At 42.6% G+C, this 20,151-nt stretch overlaps 1 protein-coding gene across 4 annotated transcripts in view; it reads right to left on the bottom strand.

Moving 5' to 3' along the window:
• The window catches only part of LOC139635948 (serine/threonine-protein kinase BRSK2), a 155,471-nt gene that overhangs the window by 18,797 nt on the left and 116,523 nt on the right, over positions 1 to 20,151 (bottom strand). For all 4 annotated transcript variants that reach the window (XM_071503554.1, XM_071503568.1, XM_071503563.1 and 1 more), the window contains exons 5-11: positions 14,714 to 14,830; positions 10,710 to 10,743; positions 10,495 to 10,563; positions 8,773 to 8,919; positions 4,134 to 4,165; positions 1,781 to 1,945; positions 479 to 576 (exon numbers count right to left, since the gene is read on the bottom strand). In XM_071503554.1, coding sequence (XP_071359655.1) covers positions 479 to 576; positions 1,781 to 1,945; positions 4,134 to 4,165; positions 8,773 to 8,919; positions 10,495 to 10,563; positions 10,710 to 10,743; positions 14,714 to 14,830 — 662 coding nt within the window. The remainder of the gene's footprint in view (positions 1 to 478; positions 577 to 1,780; positions 1,946 to 4,133; positions 4,166 to 8,772; positions 8,920 to 10,494; positions 10,564 to 10,709; positions 10,744 to 14,713; positions 14,831 to 20,151) is intronic.

Raw genomic sequence — 20,151 nt, 5'->3', positions numbered from 1 at the left:
AGAATCTATTTTTTCGATGAGTTAATATCTGAACTGAAGCAGTCGCAGCTGACAGTGAAAAATAAATAAATAAAATGTATGGCCTATTGACACTTTCTATTTCTGCTACTATATTTCATTGAGGAGCTTGTCTATTTTCAATAAACAGAAAGCTTTTTTCTAGTCTAGAGTCAATCCACTGCCACTGGAGCTGATCCAATTCCTTCCAAGGGAGGAAAACACTGCAGAATGGTTCAGAGAGTAGGAACACTCATGAGTTTACTTCTTGCAGTACTTATTCTTGTCTGAAGTGGCTTGTTTTGACTGTGTAAAAAGCCATTTAAAGTAAAGATTCAAGTCACAATGGTATTGTTCAGACATACTGTGTTTACAGATTTATTTTTTCCTGCTATGCTCTTTTCTTTAGTTGTTTTTCTGTGATATTGCATATACTTGTCACATTCTTTATCTGTACTGATATTTTCTGTTCGAACCTCACCAATCTCATTGCGAGGCGGGAGGTTCTGGTCTTCCTGACTTGGGTATCTCTCCTTACGGTCCAGCAACAGGAAGTAGATCATCTTTTCTTGGTTGTCACTGCAAAAGAGGGGGCAATAAAAGACTGTTGAAATAATGCCTACACAACCATGCATACCATCACATTACTAGGATGTGTACAAAAAAAAATTCATATACAGTCTGAGACCATTGTGAAGTGGCCTCAGACTTTTAGACCCCAGTGTACATGTGTGCACCAGCAAGGTCTGCAAGTGCTTAAAGACCGTGGCATTAAACTGCAAAAACCCCTCGATGATTAATGTTCTTTAATCGTTTTGGGTTCATTGTGAAACAGCTACTAAATAGCTTCCATCATTAAAACAAAAGTTTAGTTTCACAGATCATTAAGCCATCATATAATATTCTGCATGTATTTTTTAGGATATGCCCTATTTCCATATGCAGCGTCTGCTGGTAAGTTTACGAGAGTATCAAAACGTATGAGTTCATCCTTTTCTTTCCCAGTAAATCAGGAGGCCTAATATCTTTAGCCTCTAGGCCAATACTCTCTATGCAAAAGGCAAAGAGATTGGCCCTCCATAATAAAGACAGATTGGAAAGCAGTAGGAGGCAAAGAGACAAGGACCTGCAACTTCAGCTAAAATGAACCAAGGGAGGGGAGATGGAGACCGCAGATTTTCCTCCAGTCCAGCACTATTACGGGATGCTCCCAGGAGAAAGGAGGCAAATGGACAAGATAGGGAGAGGGGGAAGTGATACAGTAATGTTCATTTAGTAATAAAAAGGAGAGGCTGGGCAAATGTGAAATGGAGGGAAAGGGGATCGAAAAGAAAAGCAATGTTAATGTTAATAAAAACAAGTGTATGAGACTTCAGGGCAACTGTCTGCAGCATAAATGCAAATTCACAGGAGCAAAAAGCTCAAACATGTGTAACTGAGACACAAACATGCGCAGCAGAACATAAACAATGTGACCCAGGAGCATGTTCACAGTGCAGGATCTGTTGAGATCAGTTTGGGGGAATGTATCCAGTAGCAAGTGGTGTAAGCGGTGTGTGATAACAGTTAAATGATCTATGGCTTCTGACATCTGAAGTGACAGGCTCACAGGATTTCATGAGAGCCGGAGAAAAACCAAGGCCAACTGTGTACACCACACACCCACACACCATTTTTTCCTATTTCTCCTTACTAACTCCTTTCTATTCATCTTGTGTTTTTTCTTCTACATCAAATCTCTTTCTATTCCCCATCCCTCACGTTTGCCCCTCCGTTCACTCACTCATCTGAAAGCAGGTCTTTCAGTAGTTTGTTTTTGTCTCTGAAGCAGCCCAGGGAGTGCATGCTGTCCAGTACGTCTGGGTCGATATCGTCTGCAGAGGGCAGGCTGCGGATGGTCACTTTCCTGGGCACAGGCTGTTCTGGCTCTGGTTCGTTCTTCCCCCCTCTGGAAAAGCAAAAAAAAAATAAATAAATAAATAAAAATTACAACACAAATAAGGACACTGTCAGCCATTTTGGCTCTTACTACTGTACTACCTACTTCAATCAATTTGATCAGGTCTACATGAATGTTTAGAGATGGATCTTACTTTGCAGATTTAAAGATTTAATGTAAACCGAGGACACAGTATATAACATATGTCAGTCTTTGTTTGGCTCTTGGTCATCTGGGGCAACATGTCTACCTCATCATGACCCTGGCTCACATTATGAAACTTTCATAGTCATGTATTTTCGCCAGGTTTAGTCATTTTGGGAGTAAGCCTCAGAGGGTGAACTGAGGTCATCATGCTCACAAAGATGACTGAGTCATGCTGTTAAGTTTTGCAATCTCGCTCCCTCCTCTTGGCTTTCCAAACTTAGTTTTTTCATTATTCCCTCCATTCTTTCCAGACCTTCTCCTAGTTATGTCACTTCTCTCTGTCTCTCTGTGTCTAGGGAGTACACAGACAGGCCTTTATTCTTTGGGATTTAAAATGAGAGCCTGAACCGGCACTGACACCATTTTCTATAAGATTTCTAGAAGATTCTTGAAGCCTGTTTCAAAGACCACATCCATCTTCCATTTCTACAAATGTGGAAAATTTATACACAGGTTTGTGTCAATATGCAACCCCCTCTACTTCTTTCCCTTCATCTATTTTTTTTCCTCCAGTGAGCCCAGTAGAGCGTAAACCCCATAGGCAGCTATTAAAATCACACAAACATTCACCTTTCCATCACCCCACACAACCTCCAACCCCCTGTTTCACTATGTGCATATAAAATGGAAAATAAAAACAGGAACCCTGTTTTAATCCTGTATACACCTGACATGTACGTACTCAAAATCACATGCAGATGCCAGTTTATTAGGTCCACTAATGCGCAGACTAATGCAATCTACTAGGGAAGCACTGCAATAAATCCTGCCTTAATGAAGCTTAGAAGCTTGATTTTTGCTTTAAGTGTGGCCCTCTCAGTACATTGCAATACAACTCAACAACACAACAAACCACAGCCATCAAAATGGCTATAAAGTTGAATCAACAGCTCTCTAAACAGCTTCAAGAAAAAATAATCATGAAGGAAGGATTTATAGCAGGAGATTTCATTAGTTTAAGCTTCCTAATGAACTGGCAGCTGAGTGTATGTTCGTCCACTGCTCATGATATGCTAACCTGGTCTGGCGCTGTCCTTTTCAGCACCACAGCTCCACTGAGCCGCAGCTGAAAGATTGTTAGGAAGCTCACCAACCAATAAAACAGTGGACATCTGGATTTGAATTTGTAAACATAAGAAGTTGTAGTTTGCGTGATTTGAAAAGATTGGCTCCACGTTTTGTTTTTACACACCGCTGACCATTCATCAGACAAAAATACTCCTCTCATTCATTCATTTATTCATGAGTTCATCCATTCAGCCAGTCACTTGGCCAGCCAGAGAGCCAGGCGTCTTCCTCACTTACACTACATTAGTCTTCTCCCCCTGCTCTTCTCTTCTTGTCTGCTCTTGTTTCTTTTATCAGCCTCGCTGTCTGTTTGCATGATCTTTCAGTGCACGACAGACACCATAACTCAGCTCCTTCCAGGACTCACAGCCTCCACCCATGATTCATCTTTGCTCTTGGAGTGAAACAACCTTTAAAATCCTATTTTTAAATTACTTTTTCAGTGGGTAGGCTACAACTTCTAAAAAGGTGACAATCTGATTATTAGAGGGAGAATACAAAAACTGAACTATGACATCATGTACAATGACCAGAAGCACAAATTTTCTCAAAAGATTTATGTTAGGTTTTAGAGGGTGGGTACACTCAGTTATGAAAGTTAAATGGCGGGAACACTGAGGTCAGGTGGGTTCACCCTCCACCACATCCCTGCTGGTTCCCCTTCCCCTGCTCCTTGTTCAGATGACCGTATGAGGTACATCCTCTTTCATGCACTACCAATTTCCCCACACATCCCCGAGAGTGGAGTCACGCCCTGCTCAACGGTACTTTCGTGTACAGGGCTGAAACTCAAAGTCGTTTATCATGTGGTGGCTCCCCTCAGGCCTACAAGCCCCATAGAATAGGCTAAGAGAGGAGGAGGAGGAGGGGGAGGAGAGGAGTGAGGGGTGTAGAGAGGGAGGAAAGATAGAGGAGTACTTACATGTACCATGTGTGCTTCTGGATCTGTTCTAACTGTAAAAGAGATGAGAAAATAAACAGTCAGTACACAAGCAACCAGTTTGATTTGAATCTTTTCATCATCTTTTTGGTACTAAGAAATGAACCAAAGGCAACAGAATCACCAGTCAGTGTCTGTGTATAGAAATGTCTGGTGCAGTATGGCTTCAGTAAGCCTTAAGCTTACTAGCTTAATGGAAACGCAGCAGGACAATGCGGCCAGATTGAACAGTGGAAGTAAATAATGAGGCCTTCAAATATTAATACTGCCAATGGGCAAAAAAATACTTATTGGGAAAAAGAGAGAGACAGAGAGAGGTGCAGTAAGACAAAAGAGAGAGGTGATACCACTGGGCTATATAAACAGAATATTATCTCCCTCACACACACTGCTGACCCTGCCAAGCCCTCTGGTCTAAGGGGAATCTCCTGCTCTCATTCCTTTCCCATCTCTCTTACTCACACAAACACACACTCACTCTCTCAATACTACCCTTGTCATCACACTTTTAATGTGGCCATTTTGTCACCAGCGCTATCAGCATGGTTACTTTGCCAAGAAAGGAAAAGCAGAAAGAGCCAGAAACACAGAGCAAAAGGGCAACGGAGGAAGATGTCGGTTAGAATGACTCCACCGTGTTTTAACTGCCCACAGAGGAAAACAGGATCAATGTCACTGCTGGGACTTTTTAATTTGCTCCTGCTGCTGTTGTGGTACCACAGGAGGGATACACATAGCAGCTCTAATTATTGTCACTTATTTAGAAGCATAGTTCTTGGGGTATGTGTCTCCATCAGTGTCTCGATGTGTTCCCTGTCCCAGAGGATCTACCTCTGCGCCTCAGCACAGATAAATGCCTTCATGTGGTATCAGTGCAATCACAGAGGCGGGCAGACTGCGGTTACTGACTATAGCTGATTCCTGTCTGCTTTCACAGAGGTCATGGTATTGACAGAGACACCCTGCCTGTCAGATACAGGCCGGTGGGTGACCTACTCTCTCCAACTTTTATTGAAGGCCTGGAGGCAAGAGACCGATATCACACGCAGGCATGAAAGTGATGTGCTTTGAAATGCAGTATCACATCAATCAGTCTCTAAATGTGACAGTACCAATTCCAGCTGCTTTCACTCAGGCAGACGGGAATTCTGCTGTAGTACTGGCTCGGCTAAGTGTGCGTATGAGTGTATATCCAGGTATGTCTTTATCTGGGTGCTGCGTAAATTAATTCTCAAGCAAGCTTGCATTGATATAAATGTGTGTAAGTCTCAGCATGTGTATGTCTCTCAGTCATGCTGTCTGGTTGTTAGGGCAGGGAGAGACATCAGGGTGGGTGTTGCTATGGTGGAAAACAAACTTGTGTTAATGCTCTAACATTGTAGCAACTGTATTATAGTCTATGGCTATTTCACATAAATAAGGCAGTAAGTAAATCCAATAATAAAGGTACATAAAGTAACACCAGGTAAAGTTCTGCTAAAAGCTAAGTAGCGTAGCTGTAACAGATGTTTCTGCAGCCTCTGACTCACGTGATTGGATGTGGTTAAGCTACATCATATTGAAGTGTATCACCTATACTGCTTATCCTTATAGGGTCACAGCAGGGCTGGAGCCAATCCCAGCTAACACTGGGCGAGGGCGGGGTCACCAGTCTATCACAGGGCTGACATATAGAGACAAACAACCAATCACACTACGGCCAATTTAGGATCTCTGATTAACCTAACATGCATGTATTTGGATTGTGGGAGGAAGCCAGAGTGCCTGGGGGGAACCCACACAGACCAGGGAGAACACGCAAACTCCACACAGAAATGCCCCAGGCTCCAGGTTCGATAACCTTATCCCTGTGTGGCAACAGTGCTAACCACAGCACCAGCATGCTGCCCAATTTAGGTGTATTTAATTAAAATTTTATTTAATTGAAAATTGATGTAACTTAAGAGTTCAAAAAAAAAAAAGAATACACTTTGTTTGTCTGTTTGTTTCCAATGCATTTGGCATATAATTTGGCTGGGGGCCTTCAAGCTTTAATTTATTTATTTACAGCTTCACATTCTGCAGTTACTGCTGAGGGAGCAGCCACAGAAGGGTCTCTGAAGCGCCCCATATCACGAAGAGAAGCAAAGAGATCCTGAGACACTGCACACCAACACTGGTTAATAGAAGCCTTCAGAGGGTCACACATGGTCTTAATGAAAGAAACTAGTGGCTTCAGTGCATCAGTGCAGTGAATGAGGTCAGTTTTATTTGACACTTAAGAAGACACAAGAAAAACACACACACACTTCCTATATTTTCATTCCAGAAACCTTGATACTTCGTCTGCGCCATCCCCGTGAGGGTATCATCTGTCTGTGATGAACTGCTCTTTAATGTAATAAGCTAGCCAATCCCCTTCATTAGCCAGGGATCACAAGAAGGAAGATCTTTTCAGGGTGTCTGTGTTCATTTGAATAGTGAAGATGAGATGACTGCGTTGAGGTGGCTGTCCTGGTTGCCTCCAGGGCCCCCGACTATACAGACAGGAAATGAAGAGAAAGGCTTTTATTGAGCTAAGCCCCTTAAGTCAGGGTACGTGCCCTCCCACTCAGACTCTGCGGGGGCCTTGGCTTTGTGTGTGTGCTTGTGTGCATCTTCTAGCAAAATCTAATTAACAGAAAGTGACAATAGAAGTATTGAAACACAGCCAGTAGTTATGGTCTGATTACCGTATCGATTTCATTCAGCAAACTACTGTCAACATTATTATAAATAATCCATGTTCCCTTATGATGTCATTCTCACCCTTGAGTGTGACTGGCTTCATCCATGAGTGGGAGGTCAGTCGCCACTAAACTCCTAGAAGGCTCAATCTAAAAGGGCTATTTGACATTCTGTAAGGTTACAACACATCCCCAGAGCTCTGTTTGGAGCCATCATGCACGAGAGGGGGGTGGACAGGTAGCATATTCTCTCCCAGCAGCTCTGTCCGTGTGTAACGCTTTGTCGAGGACAGCGCTGGAGGCTGGTGGACATATCTAGGGGATATCAGGGTGACCTGTCCTCATCAGGCAGAGAGAACAGAAAAATAAAGCACACACAGCATACCAAAGAGGTGGGGGTCTTTCGAATGGATGTTTCAGCACTTGCTGCTTATCTGAAGGGCTTCACCTTCACGTTGTCAACTCCCCAGCAAATGAGCATCTCTTTCTTTGTAGCTTTTCTGATCTATTTTTACCGGTGTCTTTCACATTTCTCTTAGTTAAAGTCATTCTGATACGGCGACAGATAAGCAAAGGCGTGGGGAAATGGAGAGCCACATTTGCTTGCAGGCAAGTGCATGAAAACAGTTTTGCTTGCTGCATTGGAAAAGACACCTGGAGAGGGTGTGGACATACAGTATGCATGTGTAAATGTGGGGTTTTATTTTATGTGTGTGCAGCTACAGTAAAAGTGTATCTGAATCCCTGCACGTCATCTGTTCTTATCCTGCACTTCACATTCAGGGCAGCTCCATTTTCCTGTGAAGAATGTACTTCTGAGTTCTCTGAGTCACTTTCATTATTTACATCTCCCTTGGTCCATCTCTCTCTTTCTTTATCCTAACTCTCTGCCCTTCACTTCTCTGTGCTCTCACACCCTACTCAAGCCACCTTGCCAAGGTGATCAGTTGCTGTGTAGAAAGGGACTGGCATTGTGATGAGTGCACTAAACAGTGCAGTGGGAGAGAACACAAACAGCAATCCTCTCCTGAATTCACACCCTGTACTAAAAGAAGAACTCAAACAGAATTGGGGATGAGGAAAACACATTCGGAACACAAGGGAGGGAAGAAGAAACAAACAAAAAAGACAATGGTTGGCTTGGCAGGAGTTGATATTAGCCACTTTAGTTTGAGTGTGTATCTCTGCCATCTTACTCTCTCCTTGAAGCATTACAAGTTTTCCTCTCCTTAACTCAGATCTGATATGTCTGGGTTTGTTTCCGTGGACACTTTCTCAAGTAACATCTAAATGTGTTTTGCTGCTTCTACAACATCATTAGTAAACACTGCTGGTCGTGGACCAGGGATATGAAATTCAATACAAATACAATTCAGGTCACTGAGAACATATGAATTGTGAATAATGAGGAGCAAAGAGTACTGTATACCTCCATGTAGTATAGAAACAGATTATGCAAGAATAACAATAGGAGATTTTGCACCAAATAAGGGAATATCTTTTGGAAGAATGGTGTTCATCCCTCCAGTAGAGTTCCAGACTTGTAGAATCAGTGCTCGACTGCTCACACAATTCATACTAATCAGACCATTCATTGAAGGTGTAATGTTCCTTCTAAAACCATCGGCAATAATACATACGTATAGTTACCGTCTATTTAGTGTTGCAGCAACCTGTGCTCTTTTGGGAAGGCTTTCCGCAGGGGTGCAAAACCAAGCTGCAGAGTTTATCTACCATTTATCCTGGTTAAAAATGATTCCTTCTTGGCCCTCGCATGGAAGTTATTGTCTACAATATCTGTGTAACATGAAGATTTCCCTCTGTTGGAACTAAGGGGTCCAAGACTAAAAGAACAAAGAAGTATATGAAGATAATCCCAAAGCCTTGTTATCATCCAATCTCTGAACTGAACTGACCGTTAGTCTTTTGGTAGCATCCACTTCAATCATGCCACGGAGAAGGTTCTGACAGTCTGGAGGGATGAAGTGTGGCATGTGAAACACTCCCAACTTCACCTTCTCCAGAAGATTCCTCAGGTTGTCATCATCAAACGGCAGAGCGCCCTGGAGAGACACACGCAAGAGGCAGAGGGTGAGAAAAGGGAAAAGAAATTGCAAGCGATGAAGATGTTCTCTGAAAGTGTAGTGATGAAAAAAGTTAGTACAGAAGAAACAGTCTGCACTTGTTTTAATGGCAGCTTTAGAAGAGAAAATAAGACTTGGTTGAGGGCAGGAAAGAGAAAAACAATGCGAATGACTAACAAGGCTCGCCAGAACAAACGAAACCACATTTTGAGTCTTAATCCTGCTTGACTTAAAGAACGGGCTCACTTTCTCAACTTATTCAACTCCCCAATTAGAGCATTCCGCCCTCAGCAGCCATGCAAAATAAATAATAAACAGCGGTAAGCTGAAAACAGGGCTTTTCTAATAATTACCCTGCTTTCTCATTTACCTCGTTCATTTAGCATTCTCTCATCAGAGTCATTTATCAGAGCGAGCTGACACCTCACAGATGTGGCTGTTTGATGAATGACAACCTCCACCAGATGACAAGATGGAGGGGGGAAAAAGGGTGCGAAAGACAGAAAGAAACGCTGAGAAATGAAGAGAGGTAGAGAGAGAAAGAGAGAGAGAGAAAAAAAGAGGGCAGGCTTGTATAACAGATGATCTGAGTGTAGACTAACTGCTGGGGAGTATGTGTGTCTCCCACAATCAGACAAATGGTTATCTCGCAGCCAGACAGCAGGACAAAACCGGAGAAAGACAGTATTCATCTGCAGTCAAACTGTGAGAGCGGGAAAAAAAACCAAAACTTTTTGTTTGGAGTGAGAGAAGTATGGCCACGATGGAGACAATGGTAAACAACATCAGGTTTACGCAACACAAAAGTACAAGGGAGACTGTCCTTAACAAAAGTAAACACACACATATGAGGCAGAAAGAGACGGAGTGAGGAACAAAAAGGGAAAAACAAAGACAAATACACAGGGCCTGTGGCCAAAAGCCGCCCTGTCAGCGTTGGTATTTATTTTGGGCTCTCTTCTTTTCAGTTTGGCTATATGAATTATTCATGGCGCAGGAGTGTGTAGGAACCATAGTACAGCTGTTGATGAAACAAAGCTTCAGGGCTGCACGGCTGGGGAACCACAGACATAATGTAGCTGGAGAATAGACCTGATTATGGATACAGTCTTGTGTGTGGATACAGGATAATGAATAAAAAGATGCTTCTATTCTCTGATCTTCTATTGCGCAAGAATATCAGCTTGAGGGCATCTCTGCAACATTCTTCTGGTGAGACCTTGTAAATGGTGGGATTTTGGATTGAACACCCTGAACCCTGAGTTTATGCTTGAGGCTGTGCGGTAGCTTCGAGCTCCCACCATCTTCTCATCCCACCAAGGTCAACCTCGAGTCAACAGCCAGAGTGCAGAGTCATAACTGTCCTGTCACGAGCTTCACTTGCTTTCTCCTATTGATCCAGTATAGCTGCTGTAAAGGCCAGACATACTGTTGGCCATGAAGGGACAGCAACACTTTATGGTAAAATTATATTACGCGACGTTCCACAGGGGAGTTTTAAACTGTATGTCAGTCCAATCACCATCAGTTAGTAAAGAACAAGCTGACACTCACCACCAACAGGGCAAAAAGAATGACCCCACAGCTCCAGACGTCTGCTTTCCTCCCGTCATACTTCTCTCCCTGAGGACAACAGAGTGTTTGTTAGCGGGCTTGAACAAAGTGTTAGGTTTGATTAAAATAAGGTGCACAACCAAGAAAAAGATGCCAGTAGCACAGAAACAACATTATGAATCTGCCAAAAAAAAAAAAAAAAAAAAAAAATTTACCCTGATGACCTCTGGACAGGCGTAGTGTGGAGATCTGTAGGAAAAACCAAAGAAAAGTGCAAACAGTGAATAAATCAAGGAAGTAACAGCAAGAAAGAACAAAAATCCAGGTTGTTAAGGTATTTTCCACATCTACCGCTGTACTGTAAAGTAAGTCATGACACAGTAAACATTAAACACTCGTAACACCCCTGCATGGAAATATAAGGAGAACAGTTTAGGCAGACAATAAATGTCTCCAGTGAACATAGATCAAGATGTGCTTCAGGGTTTAGACATCCTGAGGGTGTTTGGATGTCCTCCTGCTTACTCACTCAAGGGCATCCTCTCACAGCAGACAGTGAACAGACCCACTAATCTTTACAACACCTGGATGGGCTGACAGTAAACCCAATGACTAGATTGACGCATCAATATCGTATGAAGATTTATGGAGCTACCTCGCAATGGTTGCTCCATAAGCCAATAGCTATGGATGAGCGGAGCAACTGTGGAGTGACTTGTTACTCTTTACGTGCACAGTGGAACTTTCCCTTGTGCTTTGACCGTGCCAAATGTCTAAACTCAGTATCTTGACATAAAGAGCTTTACATCAATATGTAATCAAACAAATGAACGTTTTAATTTCAGAGTGTTTTGTTTCCTCTGACGTGACAGCATACAGAGAGCAAATCATGCACCCGTCTCCTCAAACCAACTTCCACCTCCTTCTCCTGCTCAGTCTTATCTAATAGCGGGATATTTGGCTCTAATGAGAGACAATCTGAAGTCTGTAAACATGGTGCCCATTAGCTCGGCTGTTGTCTGGTGTATTCATGAATACCAGCCCTGACAGCCTGGCTTCCTCAGGCTGTCAAAATACTGGCCGATAACAAACACTGCCACCACGCCGACAGGGTAAGTTCAGATGCGAGCCTATGCAAATACGGCCTTCCTGATTGCAAGTGTCATAGTGCATTATGCAGATGAGCGAGGAATACAATTAAAAAACAAGCCTCAGATTTGCACTGGTTATGCCTCATGAGGGCCACGAACCGCAGCTGGAACCAGCATGAGTATGAACTCATTACTTGCAGAGGCTCTAGGTGGCAAACACAGGGTGAAGGTAGAGACTGGAAAACAAGCATCTCTCGCTTCCTGCTTTATCAGAAGGCTGAATTAAATCAGTCATCCATGTCACCTACAGTGACGTAGCAAATTTTATGCAAATTTTATATGGCATCCTCTGCACTTAATTAAAGATGTAAATAAAGGTCAATTACTTGTATTAAATTAATATCCTGGTCTCATATGAAAACCCATACTTCATGAAATTCACATTATGATAAAAAAAAAAAAAAAATCTCTTGCTGCTCACGCCACAAATTATAGACCAGAGTATACTACAGATAAACAGAAAGCCTCAAGAGCCACTTCTCTCTGCCCGGAGTGAAAAATGCAGGCTTTTGAAGAACAGTTGCGCCTGGGTTGACATAACATCAGTCTTTTCTTGCTGTTTGCCAAAGCTCATTTACCCTCTCCGCCACTAACACCACTAACATCACATAAATAAAACCAACAGACAGGACAGGAAATCTGGCTATATTCTGAGGGCAACAAATAGTCGCATACTGGGACAAAATGCTTCTGTGAGTGGTTTTCCCCGGCAGCATAAAGGGAGACAAAAATGACAAAGCTGATTTAAAAGCTGTCTTTATCTACACTGAAGAGCTTATCAGTGTCAGAGTGTCTGCGCTGGAGACTACCAGTTCAAACAAGCCCTCTAAAGTTTACCATGAGCTCACCGTATCACTCACACAGTTTGAGGAGTATCATGAGCTTAAGAGATATGAGTTCCTACAGGAGCAGTATGGCCCAGCAATATTGAGGCCACACTGGGACGAGCAGCTCATCTTCATGAAGATTTGTGTGGCTCCTCACGGCATATAAGAAAATGTGCTTTCATCAATCAGAGCAACAGAACTTAAACAGCAAGCACTGATGAACTCGGGGCTGGGTTTATGCAGCCAGAGAGTGACGGGGAAGTAGGTTGTGTGTGTGTTCCTGGGTTCATATTTGTATGTGCTTGTCAATGCCTCTGCTCATCTATATATGTCTGTACGTCTGCATGTATTTATGGATGTGCTCCGAGGCTCCCCTCTACTCTACCTGGGGCGAGTCTCATCTTCACTCAGCTCCATTACCCGTGGCAAATGGAATACATTTGTGTCAGACTGCTGCATGGTGAGAGGGGGCCAGATAAATGCATTTAATTAAAAACTGTCATATCTACACTTAGAGATGGGACAGTCAGAAGAGCATGAATAATCAATAACCACACACACAGCGTATGGCACATTCACATGTATTTGGCGCCGGCAAACAAACACAAACGGAGCTCGCACGCTCCTGTGACACACACACGTGCAAGCAGAAGTGGATGTGGTGATGGGGCTGAGAGTGGAACGAAAACAGAACTACTTTTCTTAGCTGTGTGTAGGAGTGTGTGTGTGTGTGTGTTTGTGGCGTGTGTGTCTGAATCTCTGTAAGACAACGCTGTGTTCCCACCTGCAACAAGTACCTTTGGCACTTTGTAAATGTGTGAGGGGGACGAAGCAGAAATATAGATACAGTTGCTCTACAGGATACTGCAAAAAGCTGAGTAAGAGCTGTCGCATTCTGTGGCCTTTCTAGGAAAAGCCAGCACTTCAGTGTGGTCATCATGGCCACGGAATGACTCAGTCATGCACATTTTACTTGCAGATAGCAACGCACACAGCTCTAAGTTGGCCTGATCTCTACCGATGAGTCATGAGAGCTTAGGCACTGTGCTACTGCTGGGAAAAAAAAAAAACACATTATGCAACAATTTCCACTGCATGCTTGTATGTGTGCATGCACATTCTTAAATGAGTGTGCACGTGTATTATAAAAGGGGGAGGGAGTCAGACACAGGCAGAGAGAGACAACCAAACAAGCAAAGGACAAAGGGTCTTGGAGGTCAGGGATGAACTAAGCCTCACCAGCACTGTACGCGCATGTGTGCTCGCTGAATTGCGTGTATGCAAGTGTGTGTAATTTCAGTTGCGGCTGATTTGGAGGTATAATCTGGATAGAATCGGGTCTGAGCTGGGGACAGATGTCACAGGGCCTCTCTATCTCCCAACCCTGTGCACAGTGTCATGTGTAACCACAGAGCAAAATTCAGACCACCAGGAATCTGCATAAAAAGAAAAGTGCTTCAGCCCTTGGTTTACAGGTAATGGCTACCTATACCTCCACATTTGCTGATTTGATTGATGTATACCTATTATGGTGAGCTGTGCCTTCATATTGAGATCTCATTTAAAGTGTGAACTTCAGATAAGAGTGAGATGAAACTCATGGAGAACAACTTTCCGTGTTGCAGTGAAAACGTCTTGTTAATCCATGCTGTCGCTAGATTCATGAACCCAGTACTTAAAAGTAAACCATCATCAACTGTGTCGCTTCTTTTATTGACATGTGACCCTGCACACCATTCACTACACTTAAGGGTTAAATAAAAACACTTCCACAATATAGATGACCGTATATGAAACCCTTTGAAAGTGATTTTTCCTGCAAGCGAATTCATTACAGTCGTTATGGGATTGATAGGTCTGGCGTGGTCGTGACCGCCAGATCATAAAACCCAGCGTCAGATATGAGGAGATGGAGAGCAGTAATGTGTGGCCGTGGCCCTGGCCCTGGCCCTGCTCACAGCCAGACAGCACAGCACACTCTGAGAGAGACACCAGCCCTCTCTCATCCAGAGATTGAACACTGCACGATAACGCAGGCTTTGAGAACAGAGGGCTTGATAGCTGCAGTCGTCATTCCCTCTTGCTTCTCCTCTCTGCTTCTCTCTGTTGCGACTCCACCTGCCGCCCTCCCACCCTACACTGTACTATGACTTATCTTTGCCCTCAGGACATTCTTGGCCATGGATGTGAGTCAGACATCGCATTAGAAACATGCATCCGAATGTATTCTACATGACTTACCCGCAGCTGGTTTCCAGCAGACTGTCTCCAACCTGAAGGGAGGCCATGCCAAAGTCTGCTATCCTGATGTTGTTCTTTTCATCTAGCAACAGGTTCTCTGGCTTCAGATCCCTGTGGCTGAAAGATTGTGAGACAGAAACATAAGATGGTTAATGAAACATGAAATAATGCATCATGTTATATAAACTAGTGAAAATGAAAGGTGTGCTGCAACGTTTATGATAAGGATTGGATCCACATCCACACATCCACACGTGCAACTGTGAACAACACGGCATTTGAACTTGTGCCCACCCCTCCCTTTCTGCAACACCTCTCTCCTTGATCCTGCCATGTTGAAGCTAGTGGGCTCCCACCTCAGCGCTGGGCTGGTATGAGGTGTGACAGCCCCCTGCTGTGTCCTTTTCTCCTTCTCTTACCCTCGCTCTTCACCCCTCATCCCTTTCCTCTCATCTCCCAGACAGCCACCAGCAAACAGGCTGAGCAAAGGGCGTCAAGGCGAGACAGCCTCAGAGGTGGTGTTCATTAGCTGCCATTCATTACCACTAAACACAGCAAGGGGGATAATATCCAGCGGACACCATCTCCCTCCTTAAAAGGGCCCATTGAGAGGAATATCTCATTCTCATATCACGTATGCTGTTGCTGTGTCGGAGGTTAAAATCTCAATTTTGATGAGTGACTGTTCAAAAGCAGAGTGGCGTTAGCACTTTATCGCACATTTAACATCTCTTCCTGGGTTGAGGGTTGTATTACATCACACTGTGCTGTTCTTGTTATGTCTACCAAGGCTGAGGGAAGCACCACAGACATCACACTCATGTATATGTGCTTACACTGATATGCATCCATCTGTCTTTCCTACATTGTTACATATGTGTCTACTTGCTTGCCTCCCTCTATGACTTTTGTAATCAGGGGGAGAGTCACACAGCCACGGGGGTGTCAAGATGTCATGAACTAGACTTTCATCTTCTCTTCAGATTAATTATAGAAAGGGGAGAGGAACAATAGCTGGATGCGTCTGCCTTTGAAGAGTGCCTCATCACAATAGACGTTTAACCTCAGATGACATCAGTTGCTGTACAACTCATTTTCTGTCCTGAGGGATTAGCTGTCAGCTGGTCACTGGCAGTCTCTGTGATCCCTGTTATAATTGAAATAAAACACAGATAGCATCTAAAACAGTTCTCCCCAGGCTAAAACCTTTATCAATTCACACAACCATCATTTGGCAGGGATGTCAGAAGCCTGAGATTTAGCCTTTTAACTAATACTGTCAAAGCACACAAGGTAGGAACAAACAATGATTGAACTGCTTGGGGGCTACCAGTGTGAGATGTGGTTGTATTGTGGCATCTGTGTATAATCCTTCCTCTATTTCACCAGGCCACTGCCATATAGGAAATGTTCTTTGTCAGCATGCCTAATTAAATAATGCTTTAAAAAAATAATGTTTCTCCTGGCAACAAAAATGTTTTAGACAGCTGAAAGGTACAAATCACTTGTGACTGGAGTTTAAACATGACAGGAGGTCAACTCGTAACTTTGTCGAAACAGGAAGCAGGCTACAGGGCCTGGAGAATGTTAAATAATTTGGAGTGACATCAGTGACAAAAGCAACAGCAATGACAGCACTGACTGTAGCTGGTGTTTCAGACAGTGCTCACACGTTGTTCACTATTGATAGCATAGGGGAGGTAGCATCCTGATTTTAACAGACCCCAATCAGAGAACCCGAAGCCTCAACAGAATCATAAATACCTAAGTATGCTCAAACTGTCAGCTTGTATGTAAAAATGCACTCTAAATCATTATCTAAAAGAGCAATAAACATGGCATAAAAACCGTGTAATCACAGGCCCATCACATGTAAAACACAAAGAGCCAAATCTCAAGAGACTGATGCACAAAAGAGAGAAGGCAGCAGCGTATTTATCCACCAACAGCATCAACAAGGACAAATTGCATCTGGATGTTTTATTGGTTGTCAGGACCCTGGTATCCGTAATAGGACATTAAATTGACACATTAGGCTGCACTTTGCTACTGTAATCTTGCTCACACAGCAGGCACTGCAGCAGGGATGTCTCATATGTCACACGGGAGTGGATGCTGGTAAGCAAACTCAACAGCTGCAATGAGCTTGAATGTAACTGTAATTTTTCTTTCCAGATGTTTGGGAGCTGTGTGCCACTAGCTCAAATGCAAATCTTGGAGGAAAGCCTCTTCCAAATATATTTTACATGTCATGAGTGCTGCAGGAAATTGAACAATATAAATGTTAGTGCTATGCTAGAGTACAAAAACAAGGATACTAAATACCAAAGGATTCCGACTATTTCAGTGTTAGTATTGTAATCCATTATGGGAGCATATATTATTATCTATGACACAGGTCTCCCTTGATATGTGGCACAGACCTCACAGTTCACTGTGCACTAACCACTTATGATGTTGCTCAGTTTAATTTACAGGGCACATGTGTGTGTCTACATGCTGTCTGCGCAAGGTTTACACCCCAGTGGGGCTGTTAGACATGATTCTTGCAATCTAACACCAAGCTCTTAATTGCCTGTGATCATTTGCACGAATCATACTGATATGTTGTGTTTTATAGAAGGTTGTAATGGCTCTGTCCTCTTGGGGCTCACATCCCTATAATATCCCAGACATGTTTATGGTGATGTGCAGTTTTGTAACTTAATTCTCCAGCCCAAGGAAAATATACTTTTCCCAAGGTGTCAGGTTTGACATACACCATGTTAAATATTGCCTCTTGTTATGCCTGCTACCGAACCAAATATGTGGCACTAATTAGCTAAACCAGAACACTTGAAACTAACACTAATGGCTCAAATGCATCTTTTTGACACATTAACATGCCTGGGAAATAGTACACCTGTTTTTGCATTTTTATGAAGTACTAAAGCCATCCTGGTATCATTATTGTTAGCTGGAGTGGGGATTTTAACTGTCACTGCGAATTGAAACAAGCCCGTTTAGCCTCCAGCGCACCTCTGTGTCATCCTCCTCCTTCTATCTTTCCTTTTTTTTTTAAAAAACTTTTTTAGGCTTCTGTTGACCCAATTAGAGAGAGACCAAGCACATTCACTAAAAATGCTTTAGGCTAATATTCTATCGCATTAGCAAAAGAGGACAACATTCTGACTGCTGACTTGGATGTGCTAGGCACAATTGTTCATTAGCCAACGGGGTTAATTGTGTATTAAGAGCAATTATGGGTGAGAATGATAAAGTTGTCCTTTTTTCCTGTCTAATGGAATTGGTCTGTTTTAGCAATTTTGCGGAAAGCAAGTGATTGGTGGATTTTGCTGTTGCGTTTGTGTCTGTTTCATCTTTAAAGTTTAAAAATCCAATGCACAACATTTGAAACACCATTTGTTCATGTAACAGGTAAGAAGCAGTCAGTTACACATGAAACACATTAAAGACTCTTTTTCATCGCTTTTGAGAAGAAAACTTTAACTTATTTTATTTAGCTCATAACAAAGACAGGATTGAATCTTGTCACATGTCCTACACTAAACTGTCCTAATTGTGTTAGCTACACTGTTAGCTACAACATATTTAAATATTTGTTTGTTTATTTAACAGTGATAATAAAGTTAAATGCTGTTGCAAAGGGGAAAAAATCCAACAGATGTAACATATACACTGCATGCTATCTAGCTGGAGCTATTGTGCAGCCCCTGTGTCTGGTTATGCTTTTGAAGTTTCTCATCATTGTGCTTAAGTCCATTAAATATGACCAGGATATTATAGTGTACAGTGTCCAAATTCTCTCGCAAGAATTATTAGAATACCACATCTGGTGGGTTTGCAATGCTGCACAAAATTACCCTACAATTCAGCTTGAAAAAAGTTTAAACAGCAGGATCCTTATGCATTGCCCATATGCATTATGGGCAATGCATTAACGTAGTAGTTTAAGTTCAGTTTAATACAGTTGTACAGTTCAGTACAATACTTAGTGCTCCCATACAGCAGTGCCATACACATTTCAGTAGTCTCCTCTTGTTACTTATATTTAAACTGGATTAGTATTGAGACGAAATCACAGCTATTTTCCCAGAGAAGATTTGCCTCTCTAGTGATGGGTTACAAGAGCATTTCTTGTCTCATCTGGGGCATTTCTATCTTTTCCTCTGGGGTTTTGAGCAACACTGGGGAAGGAATGCATTGTTCCATGTAATGCAGTGACTAAAATGTGGGATTACAATGATAGCTAAATCTGCAATAAACAAACTATTTGCTTTGTTGTGCCAAATCTGTGTGTGCAACCCAGCGTTTGCTCTTAATCCAGAGGAGTTCAACTGAGGAAGATAGGATGAGCAGCAGACCTCCAAGGCAGAATAAAAAGACAAGCTGTCAGAAAAGCATTGGAGTGAAGGAGTGGCAGAGATATTAAAAACCCATAGTACATCAGGCATCTAACACATGGTGCCATGGTAGTGCAAAATTTCCCTTAAAATTGTCATCTGTGTCTTGTGCAGAGTTAGAGAGGTCAATAGTCTTTATCATATCTGCTCATCTCACCCCTTATTTTTCCGCGCACTCAGGCGTAGTTAACAGCCCGTCATTTTTGTTTTTAGTTTGTTTTTCTTGTTCTAGTCTTTTTCCTCTTTTCTATTTACCACTTAACTGCCTACTTTTACTTTTTTCTTTCTTTTTTCCTACTTTATTTCACCTCCCTTTTACTTCCCTCATGCAGCTGGTCGTCACAGCTTTCTTAAGATGCACTTCCCCTTTCAACCACCACCTCATTCTGCCTAAAACAAGCACCAAAAACCAACCTACTACTTTTGATTCTGCTCCATTTGCCATATCCATTTTACCCAACTCATTTCCATTTCTCCATCCTCCTCTCAACATCAACGTCCCTCCTCTCACCCAGTTACATTTCAATGCTTTAACCAGCATTGCATGTGAAGTAAATACCAGAAAAAATATAAAGACAAGGAGACAGAGAAAAAGATTTCCATTCTGTGTTGTTAGCAGCCATCAGCTGTAATGATGATTGGCCATAAGTACAGGCTTTCCACAGCACGGAGACAGACAGACTGTCATCTGGAAAAACTCTCCGGAGAATGTCAACAAACAGCCACAAACAGCCGCAAGGGCATGGGCTGCCATTGATAGAGGGATAGACATACGGAAGATGGAAGATGACAAATAAGTCAACATGAACTGCATACTGTAGAAAGATGATAATAAATGAAAAAAAAGATAGACAAAGTAGTTATACAGAAACAAATGTCAGGTTTCCCTACAAATGTAATGCAAATAAAAAATAAAAAAAAAACATGAATTAATGTGCCTCTCCATCTACTAATGTTATGCTAACATTAGGAATTGGATGCATAGGGCTAAACAGCTGGTGATGCCAACTCTCCAGTCTGGTGCCATTAAACTGT

Source organism: Trachinotus anak, unplaced genomic scaffold, assembly GCF_046630095.1.
Source record: "Trachinotus anak isolate AG129_WGS33_773 ecotype Australia unplaced genomic scaffold, CSIRO_AGI_Tana_v1 ptg000002l, whole genome shotgun sequence".
NCBI classification, from domain to species: domain Eukaryota; kingdom Metazoa; phylum Chordata; class Actinopteri; order Carangiformes; family Carangidae; genus Trachinotus; species Trachinotus anak.
This window is presented reverse-complemented; position numbering and strand designations above follow the sequence as displayed.